Here is a 17819-nt window from a genome sequence, read left to right as displayed (position 1 = left end):
TGAAATGTGTGAACCATAGCAAGTTAAAGGAACTACTTAACCTAATAAAAAGTTAGGAGTGGGATAAAATGAATAAACAAATAAAGATAGGCTAAATATCAAAGGAAAATTTTCTGCAATTAACTTCCACTCAGGGAATGCCTTTGGCATGGCATGTGCATTCAAATTAAATCTAGATTGGATGGCTGTTTCCAAAACTGGATGTCTGGAATTTTTTGGTGTTGAATAGGTTTTAGAGATAAATGCATTGAACAGTTGATTACTTAGAGAATCAAATGGGACTCTCCCCGAATGTGGCTGAGTAGAATATTAAGGAAACTGAGCCTCATTTGTTTGTGGGGGAGAGGAGAAAAACCCAGATGCAAATATGTGTCATGCCTGCTTTTTAGAATGGAGTAAAAGGATTTGACATGGCCTAACATGTAAAAGGAACACTTCCCTCCCTCTTTTATACTGTGACAGACCCAGACCAGTGGGGTACAGGAGTCTGGTAGAAGGCAAATATATGGGCCACTGGATGAATAGTTTTCTGTTCCCTGAGTGACCAGAGCAGGGGCAATCAGGAACCTGATAGAACCAGTTAAGGCAGGCAAGCCAATTAAGACACCTGGAGCCAATTAAGAACTTACTAGAATCAATTATGGCAGGCAGACTAATCAGGACACCTGGTTTAAAAAGGACTTCCCATCAGTTAGTGGAGGACGTGCAGGAAGCAGAGAGTGAGAAGCGGCTGGAGGACTGAGGAGTACAAGAATGATTAAGCTTCAGGGGGAAGACCCTGCGGTGAGGATAAAGAAGGGGCTGGGGGAAGGCCAGGGGGAAGTAGCCCAGGGAGTTGTAGGTGTCATGCAGCAGATACAGGAAATGTAGACAGGTGCTATCAACAGGGCCCTGAGTTGGAACTCGGTGTAGATGGTGGGCCCAGGTTCCCTCCATTCCCCCAACTCCTGATCGAATATAGGAGGAGTTGACCTGGTCTGTGAGAAACACCAGAAAGGAAGGTCTAATTTAGAAAGGGATCTGGCCTATCTCTCACCCACTAGGTGAGACACAGACACTGCGGGGATTGTTCTCCGTTTCCCCCTTGCTGGCCAGTGATAAAGTTAGCTGAGTGAACGGCAGTTTGAGCCTCTAGCAGAAGGGGCCACACTGAGGGCTGCTGTGAACCTCTGAGGTGAGCAAATCTACCAAAAAGCGCAGGACCCACCAAGGCAGAGGAGGAACTTTGTCACAATACTTTCTCTTGATACTCAATTATGTCATTTATAGAGGATATTGCATAATTACAGTATGTTTGCACACATTAACAACTGATTTCTATTTTTATCTTCCTTATGGAAGATCACATTTCTCTCACATTCAGTGCTTCAAGTCACCTTTTTAACTCTGTTGAGGTAAGCTCAGAGCTAATGCAAATGCAGCCGTTCAGAGGGCAGAGTTAATTCCACACAAAGAACTTCTTGAGAGATATTGTTCTGTTAAATATTCTGATTTTTTTATATTGTGTGCTTGCACAGCTAACTTCTGCCCCTTAATAGTTGCACTTCTTTGAACAGATCAAATCACCTTCAGTCAACTGAGAATTTAATGACGAGCTTCCTCCAGTATGCACATTACATATTTCTGATAAATGGTGATGGGGTCACTGCAATTGCATTGACTCTAATACATGCTTAATATTCAAAGCCTAGATGAAAGACAGGCTTTTGGCTAAAACATAGGATTGCAAGTCCCTTGATTCTCAGGGCCTTGCTATATATCATTAGGCAAATCTCTTGGCCCTCTGTATATCAATTTCCTCAGCTGTATACTAAGGGAAATATCTGCCTTGGAGTGGAGTTCAGGATTAATTTAAACTTTTTGAAGTGATTTGAAATCGTCAGCTGAAAGGCAAGTTAGCAGCACAAAGAGCTTGTGTAGCATAACCAAAAGATGGCTGAGGGGAGATATGATTGCTCTCTATAAATACATGAGAGGGATAAATACCAGGGAAGGTGAGGAGTTATTTAAGGTAAGTGCCAATGTAGACACAAGAACAAATGAGTATAACGTGGCCACTAAGAAGTTTAGGCTTCAAATTAGGTAAAGGTTTCTAAGCATCAGACAAGTGAAGTTCTGGAACAGCCTTCTAGGGGAGCTGTGGGGCCTAAAAACCCAACTGGCTTCAAGACAGAGCTTGATAAGTTTGTGGAGAGGATGGTATGATAAGACTGGCTACATGCCATTGTAGGCAATCTTCAACTGCTAGCAGTAAATATCTCCAATGGCTGGTAATGAGACACTAGATGTAGGGGGCTCTGAGTTACTACAAAGAATTCTTTCCTGGTTTCTGGCTGTTGAATCTGGCCAACGTGCTCAGGGTCTAACTCAGAGGTCTCCAAACTACAGTCTGCGGCTTCAATTTGTCTGGCCCCCCCAACCAACATCACATTGGGCGGCGGAACCCCGGCTGGCAGGAGCCCGTGGCAGGAATCCCAGAGCAGCGGCGAGCTGAGCGGCTCAGCCCGCCACCGCTCAGGGGTTCCCACCGTGGGCTCCTGCCAGCCGGGGTCTTAGCCCGCTGCTAGCCTGGTTTTCTTCACCTAGGCCAGCAGTGGGTACTGGGTGGGGCCAGTGGGGACCCCAGCTGGCAAGGGGCCAGCAGCAGAAACTCCAGAGCAGCAGTGGAACTTCATGACATCACTGCATTCCTGCCAGGGCACAGAGCCGATGAGCACACAGTAGGTAGGTTAGTAGCAGCAGAAGGAATCGGATGTGTGATAAGTCATTGTTATTTCCCTCGGTTTTTGTCTTAGCATGTGTCAGACTAGTGACAAACGTATATTCATTGTGTTTAAGTCTGTTGCTATTGGGGCGATTATGTCGGGAAAAGGACAGAAGAGAAAGGTTGACTCTGAATGTCGCGTGTTTAAAGAACAATGGAGTGTGGACTATTTCGTTATCGAATCAGGTAGTAAAGCATTGTGTTTAATATGTAATGAAACTATTGCAGTGCTAAAAGAATGCAACATTTGTAGACATTATGAAACCAAGCACTTGTCAAACTACTCTTTTATGGGAAAGCTACGTTCAGATAAATTAGAATCCATGAAACGTGGCTTATCGTCACAACAGTTTATGTTTAAGAAGAAGAAAACCGAGAATGAAGCTGCAAGAAGAGCCAGCTTCCGAGTGGCACACCTATTAGCAAAATGAGGAAAACCATTTAGTGATGACGAGCTAGTTAAAATATGTATGATTCAAGCAGCTGAAGAAATATGCCCAGAAATAGCAGATTTATTTAAGACAATTAGTCTTACGGCAAACACAGTTGCTCGCAGAATCGAGGACATTGGCAGTAATATCATTTTCCAGCTGAATGAAAAGACTAAGAAGTTTGAGTGGTTTTTCCTCACACTTGACAAGTCAACTGATGTTTCCGATACTTTGCAGCAGCTGTTGTTTATTCGCGGGGTCGGCAATAATTTTGAAGTTACGGAAGAACTAGCTTCTGTTATAGTATGCATGGAACAACCACATGTGAAGAGATTTTCAAAGAAGTTGAAACGTCACTTTCTCAATACAATCTGCAATGGAAACAACTGAAGTGCATTACAACCGATGGAGATAGAAACATGTGAGGTTCAAAAAAAGGTTTGGTTGGACAAATCTACAAAGCTTGTGAAAGTGCGGGCTGTCCCAAGCCTATTCTTCATCAGCAAGCATTGTGCAGGAAATATTTGGATTTGTCACGTGTTATGGAACCCACAGTTTCAACCGTGTATTTCATTCACTCGCATGGACTTAACCATCGTCAGTTCCAAGCATTTCTGGTGGAAACAGAATCAGAATATCACAATTTGCTCTACCACACTTCAGTTCAATGGCTGAGCTTTGGAAAGATTTTGTCATGATTTTCCGAGCTTAGAACTGAAATTGAAATGTTCTTAAATTAAAAAAAAAAAAGACCTCTATCTTTATTCACAAACAGTGAATGGCTCTGGAAATTAGCTTTTTCGTAGACTTGACCAAGCATATGAATTACTTAACGGGCTTATCTGTGACATGTACACCCAGGTGAAAGTATTCAGGCAAAAACTAGTTCTTTTCGAGTTCCAACTGATGAGGGACTGCTTTGCTCATTTTACATGTTGTGAAAAGTTCAACCAAGAAACTGAATCACGATTCCCAACTAGGTTTGCACAAGAAATCATTTCTGATCTGAAACTACAGTTCCAGGAGCGTTTCTCTGACCTTGATGTGAATGCAGGAGAAATGCGGATCTTCCAAAATCCATTTGATTGCGATCTCGAAAAACTGCCACCTGAACTTCAAATGGAAGTGACTGACCTGCAATCCAATGACTTGTTGAAGGACAAATATAAGGAGGGAAATCTGGTAGAGTTCTATAAATGCCTGCCGTGTGATCAATATGCTCATGTAAAAAACTGTGTATTAATGTCAGCGTCTGGCACTGCTTATGCATGTGAAAAAACATTTTCGATGATGAAATATGTGAAATCCAACTACAGATTGACCTTGTCTGATGAACATTTACAATCAATTTTGATGTTAGGGAACACTAACTTTGAATCACAGCTAAATGCAGTTTTGTCAGAAAAACATCAGTACCATACTTCTCACTAATCCTAAAATAATTCTTTTTTAAATGATTTTGCATATCTTTAATTTTTTCACTATTGCTTCTGTCTGCAAAGCCCCTTCAAAATCTAATATAGCCCTCATCTCATAAAGTTTGGAGACCTCTGGTCTAACTGATTGTCATATTTGGGGTTGGGAAGGAATTTTCCCCTGGGTCAGATTGGCAGAGACCCTGAGAGTTTTTCACCTTCCTCTGCAGCATGGGGCATGGGTCACTTGCTGGTTTAAACTAGTGTAAATGGTGAATTCTCTTCAAGTTGCAGTCTTACAGTCATAATTTGAAGACTTTAGTGATGCAGCCAGAGGTTAGGGGTCTATTATAGGAGTGAGTGGGTGATGTTCTGTAGTCTGTGATGTCCAGGAGATCAGACTAGATGATCATAATGGTCCCTTCTGGACTTTAAAGTCTGTGAGTCTGAGTTTCTATCCTCAAGTATCAATTCTTTTACTGAGAATATTTCTGAAAGGCCTTGCATTGAGCAAAATGACTCTCCCCGCTGTCCCCCCAGCTGAGGGGTTTCACAAATGGTTTGTGCAGAATTGATTGACTGCTGTTGAATTGAAAGTGATAGATATTTACACCTCTGTCGATGGAGCATTTTTCTGCAGGCCTTTGTTCCTGGCCAATCGTCCTTTCTTATGTAACGCCACCTCACACAGATGTTGGCAGTGGGGATCAAACTGGGATCTCTGGAACTAAATGCATTAGCTGCTACTGCATGATCTAAAAGACACGTTTCTTAGCCAAGGCTATAGCAAGCTCATCAGTTTTTAGCTGCCTAGCCACCGCTAGAGGGGAACAGAGCGCCACTCCCAGCATGCGGAGGGTTACACTTATTTGAAACAGTTCAGTTACAAGCCTGTCTGTGTGAGACAATGACAGTATTTTGCATGCCTTTTCCCTATTCTTTGGTAGTTCATTTGAAAAAATTGTGGTGGGCAAGTTGCATCGCTGAGTTTCATTAAAGTTTTACCCTGCTTAATCTACCAAGCAATACAACATACCATAAAAATCTGATGCTTGGTATAATTACTCCTTATGCTTCCCTCCAGAAATAATCAGAATCAATTTACAGAAAATGCATTTTGCTGGGGTTGCGGAAGGGAAACTATTTTGCCTATAGGCATTCAGGTTACCATGACATTGTAACAAAGATACTCTTAGTTTGATTTATTCTTGTAGAAAGTTTGTGATTTAAATTTGCAATAAAATGTCAGGCAGATCACAGTTGAGAAGACTGAGGCTCACACATGGGTCCCAGAAGAGAAGATTGTTTTTTTAAATTTGTGCTTGAAGCCTTGGGGAGAAGAAGAGAAGGACTCCTTAATGTGGCAACTAAATTATTGGTTCTTGGAACACAAGGCAGCCGTAGCATATATCAAAACAAATCAGTTGCCAATATGTTTCTCGATACTGGAAGTAAATAATCTGATTCTAATATGTGCTTTGTCAGGTTAAGTGACCTGACTTGCAAATATCATTTGTACTCAGTCCACGTATGTCAACGTGCACATGGAAAATGACTATTCCACACCACTTCTTAATTTCTGCTCCATTAACTTTTTTTCCCAGAGTGATGGAGCAGAAGTTAGTTTTATTTGCAGCATTTCTAGGTAAAGGATAGTAGTAAATTTTTGGACCTAATAACTGTGTTCCTATAAAGCTATTGGTCAGGAAAAATTGTGGACTCTGAAATACTTTCCCTCTAATCCCTTTAATGGGAATTATGTTCACTACATTTTGTGGGTGACACACAGAATAGCACTAAATGTACTTGCAAGTACATAACTTTGCTCTTTTCTGTTAGGTAAAATGGAGTTTGTAGCAACCCACGCTCATTGCTCTTTTGCAGAATTCCTCTCTGTGTTTAGCTCTGACTTAGGAGGAAGTGAGCTATTTATCCTTTTCTCTCTCTCTTCCCCAGCTCTCCCAGATCCCTATGATTGGGGGGACACAGGTGTTCCTTCCAGTGTCTGCTCCCATACCTGCCCACTTTTTGGGGTATGTTTTTATCAAGGCTGTCTTATATTTCCTGGGGAGAGTGGTAGGAAGAGGCATAATGCTGCTTTAACTTATCCCTTCTCTGATGTTATGACCATTGCTCTTTGAAGGAATTTCAAAGAGTACCTAGTGAGTATTTCCCAACCTACCTAAAAGGAAAACATAAGAAATTCAGGGGTCTCTAAATGCCCAGAACTAACAAAATGCATGCAGTTGGGTTGGAGACTTGATATTTGGTTATATAAGTAAGGGTCATTCTAAAAATAACAACAAATCCGGAGAGATTTTTGTTGTTTTCATGAGAAAAATTTGTTAAATTCATCCCTTTACTTAAGCTTGCAGTAGAGAAACTCATGCACTGGTCCTTCTTCTATTCAAGTCCAGAAAATTCAAGGCAGACATTTATAGAATGGTATTTTGCCATTTTTCCTCCTCTACCAACTCAATTTAACCTGAATTCCAGGTTTCATTAATCTTCCAGGAAACAAACCTCTCCTCTTTGTTCATTTTTTCCCTTTGCCACACACTCCAGATTTTAGAGTCCCCTCCTTCTTCATATAGGATCATGGGTCATTGCTTAAAGTCAGTTGTTGGAGGAAAATGGCTCAATTTAATAAGGGAATTAATTAATTCATCCTCTTATATAGGCTTGTACAAAAATACTAGATCTCACAGGAAAAACAGTCTTTTGGATCGCTAAGCTATACATCTTGCTAAATGGTGTCAACCTGCTTGACCTTGGTAAATTAAATCTCAGAATTCAGTAATTGCATCACCTTCTCAGAGTTAAAGGAATCCTTATTGCTGTTAGTGCAGCACTTATGTCCAACCTCAAAGCACCCGGTGTTGTTGTCATTCCATTATTTGGGACTTTGTGGTTGTATTAGCAGTGGTTAAAAAGAAACAAAATGGGCTTATCTTAGTGCAGCGTAGACTACTTTTGCCACTTCCTATGACATGAATATGAGGGGGGAGGGCATTTTCTCAAGAAGTTATCTATTTCATGTTTTTGTCGAACAGTTCAATTCATTGAATTATTTATAAATCTGTTTTGTTTTTTTCAAGAATAGCTTAGCATTTTAAATGAAAATAGCAACTGTAAAAACAATTAATTGCTTGGCTTTTCAAAGACTATTAGTGTATTGGTTCAGTCCAATATTACATGAAGAAATTTGATTAGAACATAGTTTTTAGATTAATTGTACTTATGTTGCAAATATATCTTTAAAAGTATACTGTGAATGTCCAGTTCTTTTGACACTTTCCCATGGGCAGTGCAGTAGTACTCAATATCTTGTCTTAAGGATTTATTTTAAGAATGTCACTGAGGTGTCGTACTGCAATCCCCAAATGAAAGTTTTGTGCTATGTGATAAAACTGAATTAAATTTAATTATTCTAATCTAGGAGGAGAGAGCAACCCAAAGTATATAATACTTTGTCTTTTTTGTTTGTTTGTTTGTTGAAAGGACTAACCAGCTGGGAATGTTCACAAAGAAAGAATTTGATCAATTGGCCCCAGTAATGGACAGCTTCAGTCTCATGACGTACGACTATTCAACACCACAGCGGTAAGGCTACATGGCTGGGCACGGATAACCAGAAATTGTCAGTTATGTAGCTGTGAAAGGTGCAGCCTTGGCTGATCACAAGAAGAGTGGATAGTTTGTTCTAACTACACCAGATAAGGCTTTTGGGTTAGCAGTTAGGATTATAGATGAAGGCTGAGACTTTCAAAGAGGTCTAAGATTAGGATACTTTATTCTCATTAATATTAATGGAAATTGGATTCCAAATCTCTTAAAGGGTTTTGAACCTCAGCTCAAGAGTTTGTTTGCTAGTAACTGGAGGTTAGTTTCTTCTATGTAAGATGATCTTTGCTTTGCTTTCAGACTCTAGCTGGTGCAGTTTCAAAACCCATGATGGGATGAATGTACAAGTGTACTTTCATTCTGTGGAAAAATGGCATTGTGTGCAACTGATGTTTGTACTTGCCTAATTTGGTCTTAGAGTAGACTCTAGCATTTAACAAACTGTTTTTAAATGCTATACTAAATACTTTCATTCCCACTGGCCATGGTTGATTTCAAACTCAAGTTCCTGATAAAACTATGCTTCTGAAGCTCCTGCTAAATAGACAGTACATTCCCAAGGTCAGTATTGAGGTGAATTAGTAAAATCACCCTGCCATTAGGAATATCATACCATTCATTTCTACTGATCTGTAGCACTCCTAAGGGACCTTTGTCATATTTAGTATATTAGCATTTTGATAACGTCTAGACAGGTTTATGTTTGGTTCTTGTTTTTCCAACCAAATGTTTAAAAGAAGCTTGTCTTTATTTTTGGAAAAGAGTTCATCTCCCTCACTCCCACATCTTCCTACAGCCTGCCTCCACTGCTCCTCTTTCTCAGTTTCTACCACTCATTCTCAACAATCCACTCCTAAAGCCCTAGAATTAAAAAAAAATAAAATAGCTGGAAATGAGAACATTTGAACATATTTCTTTTAAATTCTCTTTGCTGAAGCATGTTCCAATCCCAGCCACGTATGCAGCCAGTTTCTTATGGCTACACAATCAGATAAAAAATAGTGACAAAACAGGAAGCTTGTCAAAGTGACCCTGGCAGTTTTTGCTTAGACTCTCCCACTGACATTTACTTGTAGCTGGCAATGGAACACATTACTGCTAAGACTGTATTATTAAAATGTATAATGTTGCATCATCATCTTCTATATGTATTAACTGTATGGACACTTTCAAGATAGAGAATCTAGCAAGTGATAAATTATTAGCTGAATAAACAAAGCCTTAAAAACTTAACTGCATTAAAGAATTGCACAAGTGTATTAGATTTGTTTGCTCTTGAGCTTGGTATCAAAATCAAACAGCTGTAAAATATCACTTTTAATTTGAGGTGGAATTTTGATGGAACAGCAACTTTTGGTTTTAAACAGTGTTATGGAGACTTTCTGAGTCAGTTCTTTAACTGATGCATACAGTTGCTTAAATCTCTTGTTGCTGCAGTGCAGCTGCTCTTTCTGCCCAAGGAATCACTTCTTTTAGAGTCTGTAATAACACCAGCCATTTCCATTATCAAATAAATGTGATTTTATAGTAGTACCTTAGCTTGAGACAGGATATTTTCAACTGGTTTTAATCTTTTATTCTGAATTTCCTTGTATAGTCTTATCTAAGATTGGGAGGGTTCGTTTTGTTTTGTTTTTTTAAAATGGTAAATGTAGGTAAGCATCAGTTTTACCAATGAAAAATACTTCCATTGGTGGTCAAAATTTACAGTTAGACAATGTAAGAAAAATGCTCCTTGAGAACTTATTAGAGTTTGATTTAAGGCTATGTACTTTATATATTTCAACATACGATGTTGAAAATTAGTGTTTTTTCCTGGTTATTAAACTTTACATTTTTGAATTTCTACATCTACTATCATGAATAATTGCCTGACTCCCTATAATTTCCCACAACTGTGAAATTTAAATTGATAAAAATAGAAAAAAATACTTAAAAATAAACATTGCATCTGTTGCAATTATATAAAAAAAATCTAATTCTGCCATACCTAGTCTTAACATATGAGCTATAGGACACTACACCCATTTTGACACTACACTATTACTTTAAATATGAACAGTTCATAATTTTTAGCAAAGTATTTTCTGAACAGTATGCTTACTATTTTCATTTTATTTTTAATTGTACAGATATCCAAAACACTTTGAGGTAAATAGTCTCCAGAGGGTGAAAGCCATTGATGTTCACAAGGCTGGAATATATTTTTCCTTATGTTAGGCTACTAGGTGCTTGGTGCACATGATGACAGCCAGTCTGTGTGGTCCAATTGTTCATTTTACAAACATGGCTTTTCCTTATGATGCCACTGCCCCTCCAAATAATTCTATATTCATTACCACAAGGTCGGAATGTTAAGCAACAATGGATTAAATCCTGCTTGCCAATTATCGACTCTTTGTGTGAGTAAAATGAACAGGATTAGGTTCCATGTGTTATGTTGCAATGTAACAGTAAAGGTCAGAATGGTATACAAAATAACTCAAGGCACTGAGTATTTTGAATTCTCTTGTGGGCATTATCCCAGACCCAGTGAAGTGGAAAAAACTGCTAGGTGGAAGCCTTCTCTTCTGACTTATGTGAGATGTTTCTTTGCCTTTTTGTGCTAGAAATAGGTCACAGTGTCATTTGAAAAGCAGGTTGTGTGCTTTGTGCATCAAACTAGAGTTCAGACTACAAGAGACTGTCCATTTAGCCTTTGTAATTTTTCATGTGCCATAGTTTGCTCATCAAGTTATAATTAGTTCAACAATACAAAGCAGCTGTTATCTGAAAATGAACACTTACTGTTTCTGACATCCTGTTTATTCCATTGCTGACCCAACAGGCCTGGCCCAAACTCCCCACTTCCCTGGGTACGGGCCTGTGTTCAGGTGCTTGATCCTGAATCCAAATGGAGGAGTAAAATTCTTCTGGGGCTGAATTTCTATGGCATGGACTATTCAGCACTGGGTGCTTCTGGAGAGCCAATCCTTGGTAACAGGTAAAATGCCTACAGATGGTGAACTTTTATTTAAAGTTGATGTCCTTCACAGTTTTAATAATTAGTGTTTAGAAATACTGATTTACAGTCATATTGGCAGTGGCAAAAATGATCAAGGCTTTAAGTTATAGCTTGAAGAAATTCTCGTCAGCCATAGAAAACAGAGTAGAGACTTTGTATGCAAAGGGACTGGCTTGTGTTTTTGGAAGCCAGAAGTTCTGTTAAAATGTTCTGAAGTATTGTTTTCCATTTTGCTTTTCTTAGCTTCTGAAATTATGCATTAAACTAATTTCAGTATTCATTTTACAGCCTCAATATGCTGCCACAATACAGTTGTTTTTGTAAATGGTGTCTCAAGGAAAAAGGTACAAGAAGTTGCCTTGTGAATAAAACCTATAAGCAGATAAAGATAAATAAAGGCAACTTTACCAAACATATCCTAGAACTCCAGTTTGGTTTTTAGAAGAAAATGGCTGTTCCAATTTTGGGTGATACTCACACATAATTAGCCATTTGTCTTCTTTCCAAAATATAGTATAGATTAGGAATAGTATAGCGAAGGAACAAAATACCAGTGATTTTTGGCAGGTAAATTAACTTTGTTCAGCAGTTTTGTGTGTAGGTATAAGAACCTGAAGCACAATGTACAATTCTCATTTTCAACTGTAGGCCAGATGTGTTAGTTCGCCAATGCACCCAGGATAATTCTTATTGCTTGTCCATTAAGCAGTAAAATACAGCTTAGCTGGGAAAATACTTCTAAGTTGAGGGTCTGATTTTCTGTCTTGGCCTTCATTTGTGCAGACATTTGTTGCCCACATGAATTGCTCCCACAGTTTCTTTATCTGCCCTTTATTCATGCCTTTTCCTGGCAATTTGTGATAGTGCAAAATTGTAGATGCAGTTCATTGTAGGTGATGAATCATTCCTGAATCTCACAGAATAATGAGGGCCTGAATGACATTGACTAAGGGATGGGGAAGAAGAAACAGTTACCTAGAACAGAAGCTTTTATATTAAAGGATTCTTGCTATGGTAGCAAAATGACACGAGCTCTGTGTAGCTCGAAAGCTTGTCTCTCTTCCCATCAGAAGTTGATCCAATAAAAGATATTACCTCACCCATCTCGTCTACAGTAAATCTATCATATTGCTATAGTAAAATGTGCACTACTGGTTTTGCAGAAATAATACTACAGTGTTGAAACACTTCTGTATTTAATAGTATATTTACTCTAGTAGATAGTAGAATTAATATAGTTTCCATTACAATACTTTATGTATAGGAACCTAGGAATATAGGAATACTATCTCCTGGCTTTCATGATACTGCACTGTTTGTAGTGAAGTTTCCAATAATAACTATACTGTATTGCTATATAGTATCTACTTTTATAGTGTATTCTATAGTATATTATGGGACTCAATCATACAGTCTTTGAGTTAGTGGCAATAAAAACCTTTCTAGTTAAGTGTTATAGAAAATTAGTATAACTGTTTCCAGTAGAGAATACATTTAGAGATGCAAGAGAGGTTGCAGTGAATACTATGCAGTTAAAGTAGTTACTACTCAGGGGAATGGTCCTTCTTCCTCCTTCTAGGCAGTGCATAGTACTGTCATATTTCAGTTAGCAAAAGTAATTGGAAACAGTGGTCTAGATATGTTTTTTTTAACTTAGTAGGCTTTCAATTTTAAACAATTGCTTCTATTCATGTATGCAGCTTTGTAATTGGTGCTTCTGCTTTATTTAATAAAAAACAGATTCATGGTTTAAGCTATTTTTTCCCCAGAGTCGTATTTTGGAATCCAAGCTATACACACTTAGAAGTTGAATCTGGATCTATTATTGCAAAGTACACTGGCTGATGATCTTCTAGAGTGAAATTAACTTTATTTATCTGCTAAAAAACTGTTCGTAAAGGAAGCTCCAGCATGTGTGTCTCTTTGAAAAACATTAATCACACATCTCGGGGGGAGTGCTGTATTTGTTGACTTGAGGGTGTCTTGAATCTGCAGGCCAATATGGGAAATTGATACACAGCATCTGTTACTATACATGAACCTTCACTGCTTGCAGCACTTCAGAGGAGAGATCCCCTAGTGGTGGTTTACAGATAAAGAAGGGGTAAGGAATATACCCTTGGCTATAGAACTTGTTCATCATGGTTTTCTGCTACAGCCAAAGATTGACCTTTAGGACAATTTGCTAGGGCCATCTACTTATACAGGCTTTTGCCTGAGGCCTACTGAGATAGGTCTGATATTTTTTCTTTTAAGGGAATAGATGGAGAGTTGGAGTGAGTCTTAAGATTTTCGCTGACAATGAGTCAGTGTATAAATTGTCTTTTAAATATTGTAGATACGCTTAAGAATTTTATTATACTTAGTGATTTGAGATCTGATTACTGGAGCACCATTTCAGGGAAGAAAACTGTACTGAGAATAGGATTAATATGCTATTATGTTACGTGAATCACAGCATACATAAACTTCAGTTTACAAGAAAAGAAGTTCTGGGATACTGCTTGTGGGGTGTGTGAGGTGTGAGTCAACCTAATTGAGACTTAATTAGTTTTGGCCTTTATTTATAAATTTTCAGACAGAATCGCAGTCATCTATAGTTTCTGATCGTATATTTGATAGATGATAAATAGATAAGACAGAACAAAGAGGGGCTCAAGCTACCAAGTTTTGGGGTACTGGGAAGCTCTCCTGGTTGTCTTAGTCTATGGTCACGTATTCTCCAACCTGAGCCTGTGTTCACTTGGTTTCTTATACCTTTCCATATTACGTATTCATTAGCTTTCTTCCAATCAGCATTAAGTATTGTGACTTAAATAACCCATACAATATGCATGTGCAAACTTCAGTTTACATAACTTTTGCTGTCTACACTATTTTCATGTGATCATATCCCTGCTTTTTCCCCTGTAAAGGGACTTTTAGTGTTACGTTTTGTGTATTTTATTATGCTGATTAACGTCCTCTTAGCTATGTCTTCCAACACAATACATTCTATGAACAAAACATCACCTTTATCCTGTCAGTTGTGAGCATTATTTAAGCATGCCTACATAAGAGAGAAATTGTCAAGACAACACTAATGTCAACCAAAATGGAAGTCATCTCAATGAAGTATAAGGGCCTGTGGTGAGCAGTAGAAAGGAAAAGGAGGGTCTGGCAGAAGTTCATTCGTGTTTTCTGCCTTGGTTTTGAGGTGAATAACTGTTCTCCTTTCTCTGTGTGGGAAGAGGGTGAGGAACTCAACAGAACTCAACATCTGGCTAGGTTTATTTCCTTGCCCTCTAACCTTCCTTGTCAGATAAGCTGGAGGGTGTGGGAGGAAGCCTAAATAGCAATGCCCTAACCATATTGTAGGAAAAGACTGAAGGACTATCCTTCTGATGGAATTAGTGCATTCAGTTGAAGATGCAGCAAGGGGAGGGAGCTGTCACTGAAAACTACTGCAGCCTTTTCTCATGCCTTTGTGTCTCTTCCTGCCCCATTCAATCCATCCAAAACTTTGCTGCAAAATCCATCTTGCCCAATGCTGGCTACAACCAATCTCTCTTCAAACTCTTAAGTGGCTTTACTGGTGTCTAATTTTATTATTCTGTTGTAAAGCTACAGAGCTCTGGGCACAGGTGTATATTTTGTTTTAAAAGATGTTGTGAAAGGTGACTCTTACCAGCAGGCTTACTCTTGTCAGGCTGGTGTTCCCCCTTTCTTTTACAACTCTGGCCTATGGGATCAGTCCCTTCTTTTGTGGCTCAGTCCTCTGGCCACGTCATGAGCTATACTCCTCCCCTTTCTGGATATACAGAAATAAAAAAAACCGATAACTGAGAAGTCTGTTGGTGTTCACTACAATGTCAGGACTTTCTCCTTAGCTCCAGGATTTTGGTGTCTGGTCCCTTGTGCATTCAGGGTTTTTCCTAGCTGGATTCCCCACCAAGGGGTAGACTCTTACTGTTGTCCCACCTTCAAGAGCTGGTAGGGGAGCCCAGACCTACCCTCCCCATCAGGCTCCAATCCAGGGTCATCTAAGTTCTGTACCACAGGGTGCTAAATAGCTTCATCGTTGCATCACTTCTCATCTGGGTTTCCCCTTTTTCATTTCCCTACAGGTTAAGTTAAAGAACTGAACTGAAAATAAAGTTTCTGATCTTCCTAAACAGTCTCCAGTCTCCTTTGCTGGCTTGGGCAGGACCAAGTGTGGTCAGGTCTCAGGCAACAAGAGCTCCTGGGCTGTTATTTCCCCAGAGCAGAGATCTGTTCCCTTCTCCTGCTTGCGTTCTTCTGAGCTGCTCCACTTTCCCTTTTAAGCTTCACCTCCAACTTGTACAGGCTTTATAGGTACGGCTGGGCAGGGCTGCCTCAGCCCAGAGCTGCTTGTAAACCCCTTGTTCTCCAGCATGGGGTTTGTACACCCACTCTCATCAGTATATACAAATGTCATAAGTTACTATGTTCATTTAATTATCTGCCCCCACTCCACCAAGAATAAAATTCCCCTCTTGTTCTGCCTCAGACATTAAGGTTCTGCACACTTTAGGTCTTTTCTGCTTCTCTAGTCATCTTTTTATTCCTGCTGCTCCCTTTGATGTGCTCAAACTGTGTGACTGGATTACCTCTTTGTGCTCTCCCACTTTAGTGTCTGCCTTCTTCTGTGCGGTCCCTTGGGCTTGGCTGCATCTGAAGGCAACTCCGTAACTTTACCTAGTGTAAAACAGTGTATGACTTGCTTATGATCTCTTTTCACAGTAAACTGTGCCTGTGCACCTGAGTCTGCCCTGGCTTACTGTTTGTTTCTGGGAACAATCCCAAGTGTTTGGTTTGACCTGTAAAGTGGTCAAGCAGTACTCTGACTTGAGTCCTGGCTGCCTGGAAGACAGCCTCTTCAACTTGTCAACTCCTGCAGAATAACATAAAGTGCTTGTGTTAATAGTTCTCCCATGTCTTCTCCCATGTAGGGTGGTACTATTGTCTTCAATATCCCCCAGAGCCCAACAATGACCTGGGCATATTGCAAGGGCATATACTTTCATAGGTCTTTGCCTGTGACTGTATGGAGATAAGTCTGATCCATTTTTTTTTTAAGTGTTAAGTGGATACAGTTGGAATATGTCTTAAGCCTTTCATACACAATGAGTCTGTGTGCAAGATGTTTGATGTTTAAATATAATATGCACTTAAGGATTTTGTTGTATCTAGATATTTAACTTTACAAAATGTGCAGAAGTGTTGAAACCTTTGCTGGCCTTGTGTTTTCCTCCATGGTAGGGGATGGTGGTTGACACTGTAGTGAGCAGAGGATGGAGTGAGGCTGTGAGTGTAGGCAGACTTCATGCACTGAATATTTTCTAATCAGGAAGATAACAAAATAATTTTCTGTAGCATTTCTATTTGCATAAAATATCTAGCCAGTGGCTTTTATTGTCAAATGTAATCTGAAGGTGTAAGTACTCAATCATAATTTGTCTGAATAGACATATAGTATCTCTGTGTAATATCCTTTTCCCTTTATGTCCATCATAAAAAAGTAATGTGTATATATTTTATTATAATTAAATGAAATGAAAACATTTTTTCTCTTACAGCACAATGCTATCTGGGAGTTGTTAAGCTAGAAACTACTAGTAATGCTGCTTACATTTTGCAATAAGTATGTGTTCAAATCTCAGTGCAACTCAGTACATATATTTTTTGCTGTTTTAATGAGTCCATCTCACAAGTGATAGGGCATCTCTGATACTTAAATCAACCAAGTACTATAATGATTTTGCTTCACAGAAGCCTTGTTGGTTTCTCCTTTTGTCTCAAATGATTTTTGCCCAGTTTCTGAAAGAAGACACGGGGATCTGTAATGTAATCTGTTTTTTAGAGGTACAGTATTTGCTGTGCTCCGGTCCTCAAGCATGAAGTTCTGAACTGCAAAGATGCAGTCATTAAAAGTTGCCACTATATTAAAATCCTGTCAGAACATAACCATCTGATCTTGGTAACTTGCTGATCTAATTACCCATTTGTTCCAGCACATCATATATTGATAGCTTAATCTGACAGTACTTCATCCTTACTTGAAAAGAGTAGATCTAGGGTGAGTAGTTTCTTAATACATTCTGAATATTGAAAAATCTGCAATATCCTTACCCTGTATTGCTTCCCTTAGATCTTTGATAGACCAGGAGGCCATTTATTCTTTGACGAGCTAAGTCCTGCTTCCCATATTTTTTTTTCCTTTGGCTATTTGCTTTTCAAAAGCTTTCTTAGCCCTGTGAACCTTCATCTTATGTTTCACTTGCAATAGTATATGATCTTTTTTCTTGGCTTACTTTGGGTGGCTCTGCTAGTTCACCGATGCTACTCTGTTCCTTCGTGGATAACATCTATGAAGTATGTGTTAGTTTTGTTATATAGACAAGATCGAGGCCAGTAAACTTCATTGTTGCTTGTGAACTTGGGTCATTAAAGAATACATTTGAACTTGGGTCATTAAATTCCATCATGTGCAAACAGTGTCACCCACTCCATTTATATTAATGTAATGTTGACTTGTGTGTTAATTAGAGGTACAATTCCAAAGGGTTGTGTTATACAGG

At 39.0% G+C, this 17819-nt stretch overlaps 1 protein-coding gene across 7 annotated transcripts in view; it reads left to right on the top strand.

Moving 5' to 3' along the window:
* The window catches only part of CHID1 (chitinase domain containing 1), a 288759-nt gene that overhangs the window by 98488 nt on the left and 172452 nt on the right, over window positions 1-17819 (top strand). For all 7 annotated transcript variants that reach the window (XM_050952923.1, XM_050952922.1, XM_050952920.1 and 4 more), the window contains exons 9-10: window positions 8112-8213; window positions 11062-11217. In XM_050952923.1, coding sequence (XP_050808880.1) covers window positions 8112-8213; window positions 11062-11217 — 258 coding nt within the window. The remainder of the gene's footprint in view (window positions 1-8111; window positions 8214-11061; window positions 11218-17819) is intronic.

Source organism: Gopherus flavomarginatus, chromosome 5 (assembly GCF_025201925.1).
Source record: "Gopherus flavomarginatus isolate rGopFla2 chromosome 5, rGopFla2.mat.asm, whole genome shotgun sequence".
Classification (NCBI taxonomy): Eukaryota; Metazoa; Chordata; order Testudines; family Testudinidae; genus Gopherus; species Gopherus flavomarginatus.
Note: the sequence above shows the minus strand (reverse complement) of the source record. Positions and strands in the feature narration are given on the sequence as shown.